Source organism: Bemisia tabaci, chromosome 5 (genome assembly GCF_918797505.1).
Source record: "Bemisia tabaci chromosome 5, PGI_BMITA_v3".
Classification (NCBI taxonomy): Eukaryota; Metazoa; Arthropoda; class Insecta; order Hemiptera; family Aleyrodidae; genus Bemisia; species Bemisia tabaci.
This window is the reverse complement of record NC_092797.1, coordinates 50,963,456-50,981,966: the sequence shown is the minus strand read 5'-3', so window position 1 is coordinate 50,981,966 and position 18,511 is coordinate 50,963,456. Positions and strand designations below refer to the sequence as shown.

At 36.9% G+C, this 18,511-nt stretch overlaps 4 protein-coding genes and 1 non-coding gene across 7 annotated transcripts in view; 3 read left to right on the top strand and 2 right to left on the bottom strand.

Annotated features, from left to right (window-relative positions):
• The window catches only part of sona (sol narae), a 172,296-nt gene extending 165,502 nt beyond the window's left edge, over window positions 1–6,794 (top strand). For all 3 annotated transcript variants that reach the window (XM_019041957.2, XM_019041946.2, XM_019041966.2), the window contains one exon: window positions 1,896–6,794. In XM_019041957.2, the coding sequence (XP_018897502.2) occupies window positions 1,896–2,071 (176 nt within the window). In that variant the 3' untranslated portion in view covers window positions 2,072–6,794. The remainder of the gene's footprint in view (window positions 1–1,895) is intronic.
• LOC109030819 (homologous-pairing protein 2 homolog) overlaps window positions 1–18,474 on the bottom strand; it is a 58,066-nt gene extending 39,592 nt beyond the window's left edge. The window contains exon 1 of the mRNA XM_019041990.2: window positions 18,214–18,474. The gene's annotated coding sequence lies outside the window, so the exon portion shown is untranslated. The remainder of the gene's footprint in view (window positions 1–18,213) is intronic.
• TRNAE-CUC (transfer RNA glutamic acid (anticodon CUC)) lies at window positions 62–133 on the top strand. The gene has a single exon. It is a non-coding gene; the product is annotated as a tRNA-Glu (tRNA).
• LOC109030830 (transmembrane protein 14C) lies at window positions 6,566–10,580 on the bottom strand. The gene is made up of 3 exons (XM_019042011.2): window positions 10,291–10,580; window positions 9,465–9,654; window positions 6,566–7,255 (listed from the first exon to the last, which is right to left on the bottom strand). Exons 1-3 carry the CDS (start codon window positions 10,385–10,387, stop codon window positions 7,186–7,188), a joined length of 357 nt encoding a protein of 118 aa, XP_018897556.1. The 5' UTR covers window positions 10,388–10,580; the 3' UTR covers window positions 6,566–7,185.
• On the top strand, window positions 10,717–15,872 carry Gclm (Glutamate-cysteine ligase modifier subunit). The gene is made up of 5 exons (XM_019041979.2): window positions 10,717–10,938; window positions 12,529–12,721; window positions 13,161–13,360; window positions 13,838–13,952; window positions 14,742–15,872. Exons 1-5 carry the CDS (start codon window positions 10,831–10,833, stop codon window positions 14,894–14,896), a joined length of 771 nt encoding a protein of 256 aa, XP_018897524.2. The 5' UTR covers window positions 10,717–10,830; the 3' UTR covers window positions 14,897–15,872.
• Window positions 18,475–18,511: the final 37 nt, after the last annotated feature.

Here is an 18,511-nt window from a genome sequence, read left to right as displayed (position 1 = left end):
TGCAACCGTTTGGTTTCGGCTCCAAGTAAACCTGACACAATTCGGCCTACGCGTTCAATCATCCGGTATGGTCTAGTGGCTAGGATACCTGGCTCTCACCCAGGAGGCTCGGGTTCGATTCCCGGTACCGGAAATAACTTTTATTGCTGCATGTGCATGTTTGGACAAAAAAAGCAACATTTCAAGGTTGGCAAACTTGTATGCTTGCACTAATATCCTAGAATTTATAAGTAGATTCGTAATTAAATAATTTATTTGGGAAACCGTGACCGTGCACGAGAGAAATGACAAGAGCCAGTGACGAGGCGTGAATGATCGATTATCGATAATTCCCTATTTGAAGCTATGGGAAAGAATCGACTCTCATGGTGTTCGTTGCGAACACCCTGTATATCGGGAGCCAGTGACGAGGCGTGAATGATCGATTATCGATAATTCCCTATTTGAAGCTATGGGAAAGAATCGACTCTCATGGTGTTCGTTACGAACACCCTGTATATCGGGAGCCAGTGACGAGGCGTGAATGATCGATTATCGATAATTCCCTATTTGAAGCTATGGGAAAGAATCGATTCTCATGGTGTTCGTTGCGAACACCCTGTCTATCGGTACTTTCCCATGGGTTTAGATTGCAAATCAATCGATATATCGCAAAGCACGCCACGCGACTGGACAGAGATAACCACAGTTCACAAAAACTTAAAATTTAGTTATTGACGCCCGAGCATTGAGGAGTGACCTGCACACATGCATGCGTTTAGAGAAAGACTTGAACTGGAGCGTTCGCAACTGGACGTATTTCTACGAAACAGACCTATGTGGAGGTGAGAAATATGGGGTGTGCTCGTGGAAGCTGCATAAGAAACAATGTAAAAGAGGGCGTGATTCCTTTTGAAGAATTGGAAAAGCGGGATTTTACATTCTATCAAAGAGACCTATGTGCAACTGAATGCGGAACTCATGAGCCGCGGGCATGGGAAGAGAGCCTTGTGGACAGGGCTCATGAGTTAATGACCACGACGACGAGCTCCCTCACGTTCGAGTGCGCACTATCATTGCCGCTGACGTCACTGGCGCACAATTATTCCCATTCACTCTTACGCAAAGAGAACTAACGAGCACACCCCACATTTCTCACCTCCACATAGGTCTGTTTGGTAGAAATACGTCCAACTAAGTTTTTAGTTTTACACGGTAGGCTGATTATTGAAATCGGAAGACAGAGCTACAGCCAAGGAAAGTAAAGGGAGAATGCAGCGATCTTATTGGTGGGAGCAGGCGGTTGCAATGGACAAAGGGGGTAAGCGATAGACTAACTTACGGCTACTTATGAGGAACCTTGTAGTTAATCCATCATTTTCCCACTAAGTCTATAGGAACCAACCGATTCAACCAATAGGATCGCTCCATTTTTCCGTCGCCTTCTTTGCCTATCGCTTTGTCTATCAAATTCAAGAACCGGCCCGCAGGAGAGTTCTCTACGGCAGTCGACGTCGATTTATTGTAATTATTAAATGAGGAATTGCAGTAAATTGCGATTTTATTGCATACATATTTGCAATAAAATTGCGATTTTATTGGATTTTGAATTTGCGATTTTATCAACGTCAATTTATCGCAATATTATCGGACAAAAAATCGTGCTAAATTGAGTGAGAATTTCGATTTCGTCGAACGCGATTATACAGAGGTAAAATTGCGACAAGATTGAGGATGATCGCTCACATGTTCATGATCCTAGCGATTTCATCATGAAAAAACCTTGAAAAAATCACAACTAGATTTCAAAATATCGCGATTTTTCCTTTAGAAATGCCACTTGGGATATTAGGTGGTTTCTTTGCTAGCCCTGAAAAAATTCTGAAATTTTGTTTGTTTGTTTTCCCCGATCGCAGGAGACGGCGACACTGAGTGCGTGGATCGGGCTGTGATACCGGGATCACTCTCTTGCTACGACTTCCTGGTGAAGAACGGCTTCCACTACTGCGCCTACGACTACATCAAACAGAACTGCTGCGCCGCCGTCAAGTACGTATGCAACCGGGCATACACGCCCGGGCGGCGGCGGTAGCCTTCGATCCGAAGGCGCAGGATAGCCGAGCACAAGGCTTCATCGATGGCGATTCTTGCGACACTCTTCTCCTTCCATTTAACTCCGTTAAAAATATCGATTCTAGGGGAGGCAGCTTCCCTCACTTAGGATCGATTGCTTTACACGCATTTAAATCGAGGGAAAACCAATGCAAAGAGTTGCGCTTGATAATTAAAACCGCGTGGTTTTTAGTCGAAAGACAAAAACCTCATCTTGTAATGTTACTTGTCTATCGACATTATTCGACAACCTGTCGATTAAATGGGGCAGCAGACGAGGTGCGAACTAAAGCGCTTAGTTACATGTGATCACTTCAGAATTATACGTAGAAAATGATTCACAGAACAGTAAATCACAAAATCAGCTTCTACAAGCGATACAAGAGTGTACATGCCTTATAATTAACACGAATCAAATTTTAAAAGTACAAATTATGTCATCTGTGTAAATTTTAGTTAATTTTATCCGCGGTGTCATAAATACATGTTAAAACCAGTGGCTTCTGAGTTTCAAACTTCCCGTTGCGTGAACTGCGTTCTACGTAACATTTTGAAGAGGATTCGTATGAAGTGCCCAGTAATTAAATGCATACCTTGCCTGGTAGCCGATTTCAACCGTCGATCCTCTGTAAGGCTAAACCAAGAAAATATCAAGGCGATTGAAACGTTGGCACCCACTCAGTAAATCGATATTCGTACAATGTTGCAGCAACCATGGCTGCAACATCGTTGAAATCATGTTGCAGCAACAATGGCTACATCATCCCATCACTATCGCGCCAATGCCCGAAAACAAAAACTTCCATTTGCCACAATTTTGTTCAACTGCGTTTGCAAAAGCGCTAGTGCCACCATTTCACTTGCCTTGAGAATAAATGGGTCGACTACTCTTGTCTGCGTCACAGTTCAAATACATCGAACAGGATCCAACATTAAGGCTAAATTGATGAACCAACCAGGTTCTGACTTAGTCAATTTGGATTCAGTTCGACAGTAAATGTTTTTACTCGTGATGCCATGACTGAAGACGTCACAATGCCTGGAAGAAGAAGATCAGTATTGTTACAGCTCCAAGCCCTGGCAAACAGATTGGAGGCTCCAGCAAGTAGATGTGGATTGGTTGTAGGAGGAATTACAGAAAAATTAAAAGCTAGCTACTGATTATGCGAAATAAATTATGAAAGAATCGGGCATCGCCGATGATACCAATAAGAGCCCAAAAACTGGACAGTTGACTGATTGTGAGATGCGATCTTCCTGCGTTTGAGGTGAATCAGAATTTTTTTTAGCAGAGTCCCGATTCATGGATCGACTCGAGTTTAAATTTGACATCAGTCATGGCCAGAAAAAAAAAATTACTTCGAGCTGTAATTTTACTGTTCTATTTACTCGCAATCATTGTCCATTTCCACGGACTAAAAGGTTTTATCGAACTTGAGACTCCACCTTTTCGACAGTTTTTACATCATTGAAAGTTACGAGAGGGGAAAAGTTAATGACACAAACGGGATTTTGGTGGATGGAAGACTCAAAGACAAAAACCTGCCAAGATAGGTACTGGCGAGTGGAAACTGAGACTTGTAGCGGACAGGCTTCCGGTATCTGACATTGATGCTGTTCAAGGTGGAGTCACAGGGTTTGATGGATAAAGCGAGCTTTGTCTTAAACGTGACGAACACAGCGTGCTTGTAAGAGCGAAAGTAATAGGCTATTTTTGAAAATAAGCTTAAGATGGGGATGGAAACCAAAATCTTAGGGAGTCTTGCGATACATTCGTGAAAAAAAAAAAATTCCTGTAACACCTGTAGGTATAATGTGTCGATTGAGAAATTGAGAAAATTGCTCAACAGCTTCTGGCAATCCTGAACAGATTTTTGTTACTTGGTTTTATAAACATCAAATGTTTGCGTTAATATGTTGCCAAAAGCTGTTCATGACAAACTGTTCAAGTAATGATATGGAGTTGTGTCATCAAAGTAAGTGTCTATATACTGGCACCCTAGAAAAAAACTAGGTGCGTATCTCGGTGCTTATGAGCGGTGCCTCTCACGATCAGTAGTAGAGGAAAATTGCCTTCATTCAAGGGATATGAGACAAAACGAGAAAAATTGTTACCGTATAGATAATAATTGTACCTGATCCTACATACTTAAAAAAAATGATGGTTTTAGATAAACTACTTAATTTTATGAAAGACCATTCTACAATCATTGCCAATGTTAACTGCCGATTATTACACTCATGTACATTTTCATAACTGATATAGACCAATCGACTTGTCTGGTATAATCGAGTACTATGCACAAAGTTCGGTTGAGATTAAATTCTTATAGATGACCGTACTTATGGAATAAATAATTGAACGATGAAATTACATACAAAAAAAGAAGAAGAAGAAGGAGAAGAGAAAAAAGCTTCAGAGGGACAGGAAGAAAACTATTCCATTGAATCTTGGTTATTCAGCAGTTAATGGAATGAACCAAGAAGCTGCAAGCAGCCAAATTGTCATTAATTTTATGTTACCATTATAATCACTGAAACAACATCACTTTATAGTAAGCGTTGTTGTCTATGAATTAATATTTAAAAAAATATGTATTTTTTATTTTCATTTCCATTGTCGGGTCAAATGTGACTTGGGAATTATTGTGCCCTAACATGCAGGATAAAACTACTTGTTTATGATAAAAACTGAGTAAGGTTCCAAAATTTCTGAACAGGTGGAACGATTCGAAAGCATTATCATCGTTTTCATGCTGACGATCATCACTAAAGAAAGATTAAAAGTTTAAAATGTATTCTTTCTCTCTATTAAAAATTCATGTAGGTAATGGGCCCCTTTCTTCAATAGGGATCTCCTCTTCATCACATATAAGTCACATCACACTTTCGTGAATTTATGCAACAAAACTGAAAGTAACATAGAGATATTTAAGAAAATTAAGTTTTCTCTCCTAAAAAACTTTTTAATCATGCGTTTCGTATTGAAAGGTTTTGATTTAGGTCTCTTTTATAACCACTGATTTTAATTTCCTTTTATCCTTCAGATAAAAATTTCTTTGTATCATTTCTTTACAGTTAAAAAAAAATGGATGATAGGAAGAAATAGTTACGACAGAACGAGAAAAAAATTAGTTTGTCTGAATCACTTTGTTCAAGGCTTACTTCAAAACAACAAGAATTGTATTCACAGGATAGTTAAAGTAAAAAAAAACTGATCCCTAATGAGCAGTATAGGTAATACTAAAAAACAGTAAAAGAAATGAAGTGGTCTTAAAAAGTCGGACAATGTGCAGAACACAAGGGGTGAAAACACTGATCAAAATTAAAGCCAAAACTAAACAAAATCCGTTTGAATGCATAGATTAATGAAAGAATCAGCGTCTGGGTTGACACTATACCGAATAACGATGACTGTGAAAATACCTAGATTTACAAGAAAATAAAAGGTGCTTCAGAAATTTCAAGACTCAATGGAGTTGTATTATAAATGCGACAGGCTAACTTTAAGTTACTGTGATAGATTGTACATTGATGTAATTAATTTTTGTAAAAACAAGTGAGAAAAAAATAGGTTAATTTAAACAAAAATAAGAAATTAGTGAAAAAAAATACTAAAATACAATAAAAAAATTGAAAACAAAAATATTGTTGTTTGTTTTTTCATTATTTATTTAAGTACCATTTCTTCCCTTTTATTGACTCAAAATGTAAAAACATCTGGTCTCTTGGATAAACCCGTGAGGACAGCAGTTACTTAAAACACATGTCTTAAAACTCATTTTAAGTACGTAGGTAACAGTTTAAAAATTTTGGCTTGAGAGGGCATACATCTAAGTAACCAAATATGTACTACTGAAACTAATTTTTAGTACAATTCAAATATTTGATGGATGGAGTAAGAGTTGAAAGGCCTTTAAAACACATTGACTATTGACCTGATTTTGATGCATGTTTTAGTTACCTCCTACTGTTCTTGTGATAGTGTGATATCACTATGTTTTAGATCCGTTTTTTTTAGTTTCAATTGACAATTTCTGATTTAATTTACACTTCAACATTTTTTGTGCTGAAAAGCATGATGTAGTCACCTTTCAAAGCCTAATTGTTCAGAGCAAGTCGAGTAGAAGGGATCAGCGGACTGATTGTTGAAATTGATTAGACAAAGCTATGACAAAGAAGGCAAAAGGGACGTGGAGGGATCCTATTGGTGGGTAGTTGCAATGGACATAGAAGGTAGGTAATAGACTAACTACCAGCAACCCACTAAAGACCCTATTGTTAGTCCATCATTTGCCCCCTTAGTCTATAAGAATTACCCATTTCGACCAATGGGGTCTCCCCATACTCCCGATGTCTTCTTTGTCTATAGTTTTGCCTATCAATTTCAACGATCAGCCTGCAGCTTCTTTCTGCATAATAAAGATTCTGAGGAAGGAGAGAGAAATTTAAATTATGAAAAGAATAACACTGGTTCCAAAGAATATAAGTTGTATTAAGTGTAGAAAATTAAAAAAAAATCATGTTGCACTTTAAAGGACAGTCTTAGAAGAGTATAAGTGGTGCAGAAAATATGTTTACCAGTGAAAAAGAAAAACTCAGTAAAACCTTGTTCCTTTGAAACACTCATAAAAAACAAGTCTGTCTTGAGGACGCCACACAGAAATCACAAAAAAAAAAAAAAAAAAACAATAAAAACAGAATCTACAGGTGGGAAACTGGGTCATGGACATTCAAAAATTCAAACAGGTTTGTAGGGTACAGAACAGCGGTTAGGCAAACAATTCCTTGCGAAAATAAAATGCACCAATAAAAAAAATCACTTTGATAGGGCAAGAATTGACAGACTTCTGCATTTACTTCTAATTGCACATATCAGTCTTGCGACGCAGGGACTGAACTGCTTCACCAGTTCAGAGATTTGGAATGACATCAACCGTTTGAGCGAAGAGTCAAAAGGAGATCTTTAAGGATTTGAGCGTAGACTTGCGGATACATAGTGTGAAGATTACAAGTGACACATCAATGTGCTGAAAAACTTCCTGAGTTGACAGAGAATGAAGGAGTGAAAAACTACTGAAAAGTGGGTGCATTCTACTCTCGAACTTTCTGGACATCCGTAAGTCCAGCTGCCCGAGCACCGAACCTCAAAACCATGGCCACACTGAAAACAAAAACAAAAATTAACCATATGAATGGATAATCCTAAGGGTTAGAGCATTCCAGATAGGTAGCTTTTACAATACCTAAACTATCAGGTGAACGTTGATTACTGAAAGAGAATCAATTTTATTCAGAAACATAAGGTATGTCTGATGAAAGCTGTTGTCAGAATTTCGGATTTAATTTCAATAAAACAATTTTTTACAAGAATTTCTGCTAAAATAATTTTAAAGTTAATTTTCCCAAACTTGGTACCAAAAAAAAAAAAAAAAAAAAAAAATAATCTAAAAAAATGATTTGTCTAAAGCGCTTCATTAGTTAGAACCTCTTAGTTATTCCATTACATAGCTAAGTTAAATCCTAGAGAGGGACCAAGTTCATGTTGACTTGCATTATTTCTTGTGGAGAATCCTGCGAACCAATTACTTGTATACTCCCCTTAATGTGAAATACATGGATTCCTTTCATTTAACAATGTTCAGTCTCTGTGGAGAAAAGTATTGTAGCTTATAAAATTTGTGATTACTTGACATTATCTTCATCTATCACGATGCAACATCAATCTCAATAGACCATAAGGAGCTCTTGAGGGGAAGGCTACAAAGCAATATTTTGATACTACTTCATAATTTGTTTTCAGCGAGACAAAAGAGTAATTCATTATGCAAGTGAAAGGACTTTTTAGTAATAAATCACAGTGTTAAGAGGGTCAAAGCTCCGATTGAAGCAGTAAAAAACTGAAACAGAGCTCTGCCGTTTGAGCAAGAAATTGGGTACTTAAGCAAGACAGAGCTTTCATCATTTGCAGTTTGTTTTTTGGCCCCTAGACCAAACTGATTGCTCACTGCCTATTGTGACCACTGACCAACTGCAGAACTGATGAACTTTCTCTTGTCCAAGTATCCAACTTTTTGCTCCCACAGTGAACTTCTGTCCATTTTCCCCTTTTTCTTTTGGGCCTACAGGCCATCCTCTTGACTCCCTGGTATAAATAACTGACGGACACAGGAAATGGTTTCACACTTTTCCAGCCAATGACAAGCACTTAAAAGGGCTTTTTTCTTAAACTGAAATTTTGCAGCCTTTCCGAACATATCAGGCTGAATTTTAGGTCAATGAAGCCACAATGGCAGTGCAATGGTCGCCTAGATGAGATAAGTAAAGCATGATATGACACGTTTCCTCATGAAAATTTCACCCACAAATTACAAATATTTAAAAATCCAAAATAAAGTCCTAAGTGAGTATTGATGTAGGTGTAGAGGACTTCAGTTTTGTAACAAGAGGGAGACTGCTGATTCCTTTCTGATGGATTGAATTAGGTAATTTTGAGAAAGAGTATCCACTCTGTTCTGCATGAAATTTTGTAGTGAAACATATGTTCAGATGCTAAATTGTTTTATAGATTCTGGGGGTTTGAAGGACCTGATTCATTTCAAAAAGTTTAAAACAATTCCAATTTCATCTTTTCATCTGATTCAGAGTAACATTGGAGCTTGTCTGCTCCTATAACAGAGTTCTGTCTTCACCGTGGCTGATGCATAAATGGTCATAAAAAGCAGGTTTTGATATTGAGAGATGAATTACCAAACATAACATCTTTGAAATTGATGAGAGTAATCCTGATTTATGTTGTATACATACTTGCTCTTTGCAAAACTTAGCTCTCCAGTATCAAACAACTTTATGAATCTTTGAGAACAAACAAAAAATGAATTTGGATAACTTTTAGAAATTAGGCTTGTCTAGAGATCAATGGTGAGAGCCAAAAATGGGAACAGAAATTATCGTTTTCCATTGTTCTTAGAGGTACTAGAGCGAAGTCATCGTATGTTGAGACAAAAGTCAAGTATTGTTTAAGTCACCACTTATCAGTGGTGTCATCTGACTGCATGCATTAACCTGTTGAGTGGTGCTGATTCAGAGATAATCAGAGATTGACATTTGTCTCAACATACGATGACTCTGCTCTGGTAATGTTTGTTAAGTTTGAGGACATTTTTATCTAACTTCTAAAGAAAAGCAAATAACCATTCCTTAGAGAGTTCTTGTGTCCATGAGTAAGGATGTTCCTACTTAAAACCCTAGGTTCCTCCACCAAGTGGCTCCTACAATATCAGATTTCATTTAATACAAGGTCTTAGGGTAACTATCTGAGTATTATTTACGTTTAGCGAATAAATGTTTTTAAAAATGTTCAGAAGCAATACCTGAGAACACAAACTAATCCAGCCGGCATGAATTTTCCTCCACTGACCCAACGGTAGCCCATAACGCCACCTAGAACGGCACTGGTTCCAAGAATGGGCCAATAGTTATTGGGATTTCTTGATGTCAGAACTGCTCCAGCAAATAATACGCCTCCAAACAACAGTCCAGCACTAAGCGATGGTATACTGTCTGTAAGGAGAAAATTGGAAAGAGAGGATTCGATATAAATAATACTCGCTCTAAATTTGATATGATAATTGAAGTTCAGCGTGAAGAAAAGGACAAACGTCAAATTGAGACCGAGAAAAATGTTAGATGTGTCAAAGGACTCAAAATAAAAAGTCAATTTGAGCCTTTCAAGGATTTTTTGCAGAAAAAAATCCTGCTGGCCGAACTTAAAAAATTCAACTTAATTTGCAAAATTTGGGTTGGTTCTCTCCAAGTGAACTCGTTCTAAATTATCATTGTGAAGCTGATGAAAGTTCAAAGATGCATGGGTACCTCGAAAAACAACATTGCATATCTTCCTATCGTTTTCAAATAATACTTTCTTACTATTCAGCGCTTTCAGAAAATGTTGAATAAGAATTTCAGATAATAGGTCGCACAGGTATCTCTTTAACCGTAAAATTTATGTTTTCTAAAATGCGTGAATTTTAAAACGGTCAGGTTGAGATACAGCTTACAGAGCACTATCACCGACATTATAGGATACTTTCCCGTGTTCCGGAATGTCACGGAATTTCTGATTTTCGCCAAGGCCTCCATGCTTCAAAGGTATTACTGATTGAATTGTTGAATGTACCAGAGTTCAGAAAAACTTACTTGCTTTCACATATCCCATGATACCACCTCCAGCAACGGTGGCTGCATAGGCAAAGCTGATCCAGTCGATAGCCATGAGATCATCCACTAAAGGCATTGCCCACAATTAAAACACAATAGAATGAATGGTGCAGTGTCAATGTATCTAAAAGGAAAAGTCACTGCGCGACGTGGCGTGCGAAGCTAAAAGCAGTCAAAAATTCAATTTAATATTCATTAATGTAAATTCAAGACCAACGGAAAGATCGTTAGCGAAGGGCGCCGCAGGACAGATTGCAGCCACGATCAACACGATATCTTTACCTAACCTCAAAACTAGAAAAACAAACATTGCGTAATCACGAGTCTTCGGCAATCTTCGGCATTCTCCGGTCGGAATCGCACGAGGGAGGCGTGGCGCGGGGTGACGTTTGTTGATAAATTGATAAATTCACGATTCACTGATAAGAGCACTCGGAACTGAAGTACAGTTCGTGTGAATCGCTCTGGGAAACACGGGTAAATTATCGCGCGAATTTAATCTTGGAAAAGTTAACGAAAATGTCTGGGAAACACCAAAACTCGCCGGACCGAATTGCGATTCATACGGGAAATTTGCTAAATTTTAACACTTTGAAAATTCGTGCAGGACAAACACCAAAAGATGAGGTTAGTTTACATTTTGTGTTTACCAAGGATACATAGTTTCCATAATGAGATCATCATGATTTATTTAGTCATGTGTCATGGGCAGCTTAGATTAAACTCCTTCCACGCATGTTAACAAGTTCAGAGCATAATTCACGAGTCATCGATTTTCCTTAAAACTCGAGCCAATTTCAAGGAAGTTTGTTAACAGTTGTCACGATACGCTGCAAGTTAAATTTCATCAAACTTAATCGGCCTTCTTAACAACCACTACATTTTGGAGATAAGCAAATCCTACTCTTGACTGGAATTAGGAATACCAGGCCCACTGGCCACAATTTTAAGAAAAGCCCTTCTCCCCCTCTTTGAGCATAATTAAACATTTCTGTGTTGAAAAAACTTATTTTTTAAGTCCTGACATCCTTCTTTCAAACATTTAGTCGATTACTTAATGATCTGGGAAAGTGAACAATTCTTTTGAGGAATTATACTGAAGTTGGCCACGAAGAAATACCCTGTTAATAGCTTCAAAATGAAAGCAGTTCAAAATAAAAATAATATTTTGCTTAAAGGACAACATGAAACTTGAAATTTTCATCCTCTTTAACAGGAATTTCATTTCAAAAGATCCTGCTTCATTCTAAGGGGACAACTGAATTTAAGAATTGAAGAGGTCCCTTATGTAAGCGCTCAGAGGAGACAAACTGTAGTGGAATGTATTTCTAAGATTCACAAAGGAAATCTGTGAATTTTGTCTCTACAAAAATTAACTTTATACTATTAAGAGTACGAACAAATGCGTTACTTCCATCAATACAAGAATAACAACTGGAACATGGAAAACTTTCTGAAAATTAAAAATAATACTTAAAGCTGTGCAAGATTTTAAAATTTAAATAAAATTAATGAACAAATACATATAATTAAAAATGATTAGCCTCAAAGCTTCAGAGTTTTAAAGATATCATGCTGGAGCAATCAAGCCCTACTTGCACAGCCTGCAGTAAGATGTCTTTCTTACAGATTAAAAAAAAACAGGCGAGAAAAATGTCAGTTGCTTGATTCAAATTCCAGGTAAAATTCAGACAGCAGCAGCAGAAATTTCTTTCTCTCAGAAACCTATTGGTGTATTCAGAACTTTCATCGGAAGTTTAAAAATTATCTCAAAATTTTTAGGAATTTTTCAAATTTTTATAAAAGTTTTTGAATTTTTATGTTAATTTTGAGACAGTGACACTGTGTTATCTCATGGCAAAGATCCCTGTAAAGTTGAGAGAATTTAGTTGAGAATATTTCTGCACCCTTGTTTATAAGTACCAAAAAATCCCAGGGAACAAAACCTCTCCCTAGCACTACAGAAAAACAGAATTCTTCCCAAGTGAAGCTGCTATTAATGCTAGGACTCATGCCTGCATAAAGATGATTTTCCTATTCTATTTGTAAGGCACTGACCATGATAAGTTAGTATCTCTTCTTTGACTCTTAGTTTAAAACCTTTCCAAGTAAAAAAATAAATACAAATCTAAGAAATCAAGTTGCAGGCGCTCTCTGTTTTTCTATCATGATCAACAATAAGCTTGGTTGTGAATTCATATTTTTTATCTGTTTCAGTTGCTAGAAAGCTTAAATCTAGTTATTTCAAAACCAGAGACTCGGAAAACCACAGAAAATGTAATACAAGTGGATGGTGGAAGTCCCTTGGATGGCGTTGATGATCCTGAAGAACGAAAGGACTTGAAGACAAGTCTGAAACTATTCCTCCCTTCCTTTAAACCTGAAGCAATACATGAAGCTCTTCAAAGTGGTACGAGATTGTACAATCAACCCGCAAAACTAGAGAACTTAGCAATTAGGCTACAGAAGCTTATGGAAATGAAATTTAATCTAAAATGTCTTGCAGTCATCATTATATGACTTTCACACAGAAGAAAAATCCAGTGGACCTTTGCTAGAGTTTTGTACTTTTTTCTTTTTCGTTCAGTGTAATTATCTATGAGGTTTCTTCAGAAAACACCTGTCACTGTTAGATTACCATCTTTTATCACTGTTACTATTATTTGGCACAAAGGTCAAGAAACAACTCTCATCTTGCAAGAAAAAAAAAAAAAAAAAAAAAAAAAGAAAAAAAAAAAAAAGGAAAACACCCGATTTTTAATTTTTCATCTTTAATGCAAAGTTTGTACCTAATTGCACAATAATTTTTCCTACAAATTAGTCACAACCCTGCTTTCTCTTTCTTTCAGCCTTAGGTGCCCTTGGAAGTCAAACAGTCGACTCCCTGGTGATCGCATATAATGATAGGAATGGTCCTAAAAATTTCCTCTTAAATCTGGAGGCTCTATGGAAAATATCTGAGGAATACGTTCAGAATGGGAAAATTCTTAGGATTGGGCTGTGCGACCTTGACACTGAAGATTTCATCACTTTCTACAACAATGTGGCGGTAATAATAATACACTGCTATCTTTCATGTCCAAGCAAAATGCTTAAACTTTCATCCAAAGAGACGAAGCCACCATTTACCTAGATATCTCAATGTCTTATAGAATAAGATCCTCCAAAAATAGAAAAATTTAATCACAAAAATATATTCAAGAAATGAGATCGAAAGTCCGAAATTTAGCAGTACCTATAGTAGGAATAGATCCCTTTTTATATCTATAGTTAATACCGATTGTGGCGTCTTGTAAATTTTAAAAAATCTAACTAGATGAAGACAGCTTGCAGTTATTGCGATTACTTTAAATAGATGAAATTTTAAACACAAATTTCAAGGAGGTTAAAAAATTCCAAACCTTGGTATAATTTGAAATTTAAAAGCCTTCTTGTATCCTTGTTCAGGTAAAAAGCAGCTACTTATAGAGTATTAATGAAATTACTTCAAATTTTTTCCTAACAACAAAAAGTTTTTCCATTCTAGATCAAACCAAGTATAGTACAAATCAATTTATCTGCCTGCTGTGTGGTCCCTCCCCAGCTGCAGGAATTTACCAAACAGCATGATATTCAACTTTTGACTCACAATGATCCTTTGGGTAAGATTACAAAATTACAAATGCTGAACGAAAAGTAATGCACACCCTTAGATACGTACATGAGATAAATCAGATAATTTGTCCTAATCTAATAATTATTTTAAAGATGCATATGTAATTGCCCTCACTTCCAGCCGGGTGGTTTTCATGCACCGATTCTGAATTATTTACGAGTGTGCATTACTTTTCATTCAGCCCCAATACATATATGTTAATATTTTTGGTGTGTCCTCATTTCATTTTACGTCCCGAATCTAATCCATCATGAAATGATAAGCACTTAAAAACATGGATCTCCAGGTTGAGTTGGAGAAAAAATTAGAAGTCGAAGAGATGGATTTTTAAATACTTCCATAACCATGTAAAAATCCTCTTTCATCATTGTTTAGGAGCATCTTTAAAATTTGCTACGCCACATGCATCTCACCGATAGTATTTGCTGTCCTGCTTGCATCGCTGAATTTTAATTTTTTTTCAAGGCACGACCTAGTCGCACCCAAAAATCATGTTGCACTCTGCCTCTATTGGAGGTTGAAATAATACTTAAATGATCATGAAATTTTGTTTTCACTTGTTTAGTTTTTACTCATTCATATGAATAAATACAAGGACATCATCATTTCATCAATCTGTGAAAAGACGGTGAGTGAGAAGATCTTGCAATTACATGTTTAAGAGGAAAAAATGTTTTTCATTCATCCACCTATTGTCAAGAATTTTTAAAAAGTCGCTTCTTCAATTGCAACAAATGAAAAGTATTTAAAATGATTTTTTTTCTTTTCTTTTCAGATATTCTCACGGACGAATTATTTTCCCAGCTTTTCAAATCGACCGGGATTGAATGCCGTGCTTCATTAAGTTGGGTAGTTAGGTATCAGATTCATGTAAAATGTCGCGGTGTGCTATGTAGCAAGGGTTATTTCATAAGTGCTCAAAAAATCTAGTCTACTACTTGTTTATTTACTAATAATACTTTTAAGATTTTTTATACAGACTTGCGGAAGCTTTAATGTTCAAACTTGCCTATACTTACTAGGTTGTACCTCTCTGGATCACATCACAAATTAAAAAAGGTCCCGAGTAGCCTAAGAGGTAAGAGGAAAGGTTAGAGCTCATACTGACTTAGTTTTTCAACTTTTGGATGTAGGATGAAAGATGAGAAATCTAAAGCCTGGCCCTAAAAGTTGAAAGAGCATTTGGCCTGACTCTAACAAGTTATTCGGCTGAATGGCAGTTGAAGACTTGAACCGGTGAATCTGGTATATCAAAGGGCTAAAGTTGAAAAATGCATCACTCAAATTGCAATGTAAGTCTGCTCATGTTTTATTTCATTGAAGGGAATCTGAACAACAGTTTCTTTTGAAATTTTCTTTGCGCATTTTAAATAAATCACACTAACTTACAAGGGATCATTTCAATTAATTTCCCTTGAAGAAAATTGAACAAAATCAGAGATTCTTAAACATTTCAATTCGAGCACAAATCTGTTACGTTTAGCCATTGACACTAACTGTCTACTGATCACCCTCATTAAGGAATGATTAATTTTCTTGAATAATTAAAACTTTGCAGCCTGTCATAAAGTAATCAAAATCAGACAAATCTGTTTTCATGTAAATTCATGGAATGAACACCTGTCAATTTGATTTTGGAGGGAAAGAAAGTTAAATTTCTTTTTTTTTAATTTTATGTACTTTAAAAGCTGATCTTTAAGTTTAAATTTTTTGCGCTTGTGACGAAAACCAAGGAGCAATCAAAGAATTTATAATTTTGGTGCATTTAACTAATCTACATGGCCGTTCTTGTAAACTTGATTGTGATAGTTAAAAACTTACTAGTTGTTGTTTTATTTTTAAAATTATTTTAAAAATTGTATTTTTCACAATTTTATTTCTATTAAATTGTCTCTTTTTTACTCGATTTTCCTTAATTCATTTTACTCACTTTTTTGCACCAACTAAAGCGCAACAGGAAAAGGAACCTTGGTTGACAAAAATAAAATTTTTAGTGTAGCGATCTTTGCAGAATTTGGTTGTAAAAACAAACATAAAGATTCTCTCTTTTAAGAGATTTGTTTTCTCTTCAGTTCCCGCACATCAGATATTGACAAAGGATTCAAATGTGATACCACTGATACCAGTCAAAGATAGTGAATGGACAGTTGTTCTTAATAAAAGAAAAAGAGACCCTAGTTCACCTGACAATGGCTCTTCTGAGCATAAAAAAACTCCCAATGTGAACTCTAAAACCAAAACCAATGAGGGAAAAAAGGGAAAAGCTATTTTTTCCCAGTCTTCTAATGTACAAATACCTAGTTCTAGCAATAGTTAATAATTATTTCAATGTTTTAGAAATCAAAAAACCGGATAAACCAGTAGCCAAGCCCCTCCCTCCCCCTCTTTTTGTCTCTGGTGTGGGAAAACCACTCATATTCAAAAGAGTCGTATTAGATCCCTTAGTTAAGGACTCTAAACTACAAATTGTTAATAAATCTCAAGTTAAGGTCTTAGTTAAAACTCGTGAAGAGTATAATACTCTTTTTAACCACCTTAAAACTCAAAAAATTAGCTTTCATACTTTTCAGTTTAAGGAATGTAAAACCATTAAACGTATGATAAGAGGACTTCCCTCTGATTACTCAGTAGATGACATTAAGTTATCACTTGTCTCTTAAGGCCTGTCGGTAATCTCTGATTACACAGATAAGGTATTTTATCACCAAGGCTCCAATGCCACTGTTTACTCTAGAGGTTGAGGCGTCTCCTGTAGTCGCCAAAAAACTTGAGAAGATTAACTCGATTAATAATTTGATTGTAAAATTTGAATTTCTGAAAAAAAGCAAAATAATTGCTCAGTGTCAAAATTGTATGGCTTATGGGCATACTAAACACTATTGTTATAGACAGCCGAGAGGCGTCATCTGCGGCGATTTTCACGTTGCAGATGAATGCTCTCGTAAAAAAGAGTCTTTGTTGACCCTTACACCCCTTGTTCCCACATGCGCCCTTTGTGGCGGTCAGCACTTAGGTAATTACAGGGGGTGTGGAGTCTACAAAGACATTAAAAAGAAAAGACTGTCAAAGTTTGTTAACCACAAGGCAGTTCCGCCCTCAAATCCTACTCATCAATCAAGTAATCTCCCAAATAGCAACGCTAATGTCCTCAGAGGCAACACTCAGTCCAATTAAAAAAATACGAATAGTAACAACGCTAATTCATTTTATCAAGCGATTGATAAACACCTCAACACTCTAGAGCGTCTTGTAACTGCCCAAGCAGAGCAAATCGCCTCTTTACTTTCCACCATCAATGCATTAGTGCAATCTCAAAATAAAATGATGGAAGTAACAAATTAAACAAATTCCAAGTGTGGGAGCGGTGTGGTGGGGGGGGGGGGGGGGTCCCCCGCTGGAGTGGCGTTTGCCGGATGTAAGAGGAGAGAAGTGACAGTGCCAAAGGGCCATTAACTCTCCCTTTCTGCAGGATGTGCTCCAGGTGGCGGGGGGCCTCGCCGTCCTCCTCCCTTCCCCCGCATGCTCTCTCATGAGGAAAAATTTCAACTTAAAATTTATTCCAACAGCTGTATGATAAGAGCATTATATAAAAAAAAAAAAAAAAAAGATATTGACAAATGGCCTCCGTGCCGAAGAAAAAATTGGCAAGTCTAGTGAGTGTACCTACTGCTGAAGAAAAGGGGGCACTTATCATTCCTTGCACTATAGAATCAACTTTCTTCAGTTTGCTTAAAGTAGTGCTGCTGAACAGAAAAGGGCACTTGTCATTCCGTGCACTACCCAATTAAAGTTGGTCAGAGCGCTTATAAAAAAATGCCGCTGGACAGGCAGGGGCACTGGTCATTCCATGCAGTAGGGCATTAACCTTCTTTGGATGACGTACCGTACATAAGAAGAATCGTGTTGTCTTTGTTAGAACAATTTTGAAGTGTTGCCTCCCAAGCAAATGTCACCCTTTCCGCACAACTTTTGATTCAGCAACCCAAGATTAGCCAGAAATGACAGCTCTGAAGGACGCAGGTTTCAGTGTCCTGACACTAATGCTGAACCAATGAGCCTCTTCATTAGCTTGATGAAGATCAATTTTGCTGCTTCGATTAAAGAGTTGAACCGGAAGGTCTTGGAGCCAGTACTGAGCACCTGGTAGTCGGTGACGTACACGATCAAGCAATTTGAGAATCATGTTCACGAATAGAAAAACCAATTTATTGAAAAGTGGGTGAGAAAAAAGGGTAGGAGCTGCTTACCTGACTGGTTATGACAGAACTTAGATGGTCGGCAATCCAAGGATGAAAAGTTCAGTGGACAACGCGATACCGGGCACGATTGGCTGAAACTGAGAATGAATACGACGAGGAAGAACACAACCGATTATATTGACCGAACGTTTTAAGAGACCCGTGAACTCCGACGCGAGTTACTGTGAAGAGACGATGATTTTATATAGCTAACACTTTATTACTTTACCGAATTTCAATCCGACGACGAAACGAAAAAATGACAGCATGAGTTTTGTTGTTATTTTCGTAAACAAATTTTGGCGGG

Excerpts from the sequence above, each read along its gene's own strand:
- LOC109030830 (XM_019042011.2), bottom strand. The coding sequence starts at position 10,387 with ATGCCTTTAGTGGATGATCTCATGGCTATCGACTGGATCAGCTTTGCC. Across the intron at positions 9,655-10,290 it reads CATGGGATATGTGAAAGCAA|ACAGTATACCATCGCTTAGT; the intron begins GTAAGTTTTTCT and ends TTCTCCTTACAG. Across the intron at positions 7,256-9,464 it reads GGATTAGTTTGTGTTCTCAG|TGTGGCCATGGTTTTGAGGT; the intron begins GTATTGCTTCTG and ends TTTTGTTTTCAG.
- Gclm (XM_019041979.2), top strand. The coding sequence starts at position 10,831 with ATGTCTGGGAAACACCAAAACTCGCCGGACCGAATTGCGATTCATACG. Across the intron at positions 12,722-13,160 it reads ACATGAAGCTCTTCAAAGTG|CCTTAGGTGCCCTTGGAAGT; the intron begins GTACGAGATTGT and ends TCTTTCTTTCAG. Across the intron at positions 13,361-13,837 it reads CTTTCTACAACAATGTGGCG|ATCAAACCAAGTATAGTACA; the intron begins GTAATAATAATA and ends TTTCCATTCTAG.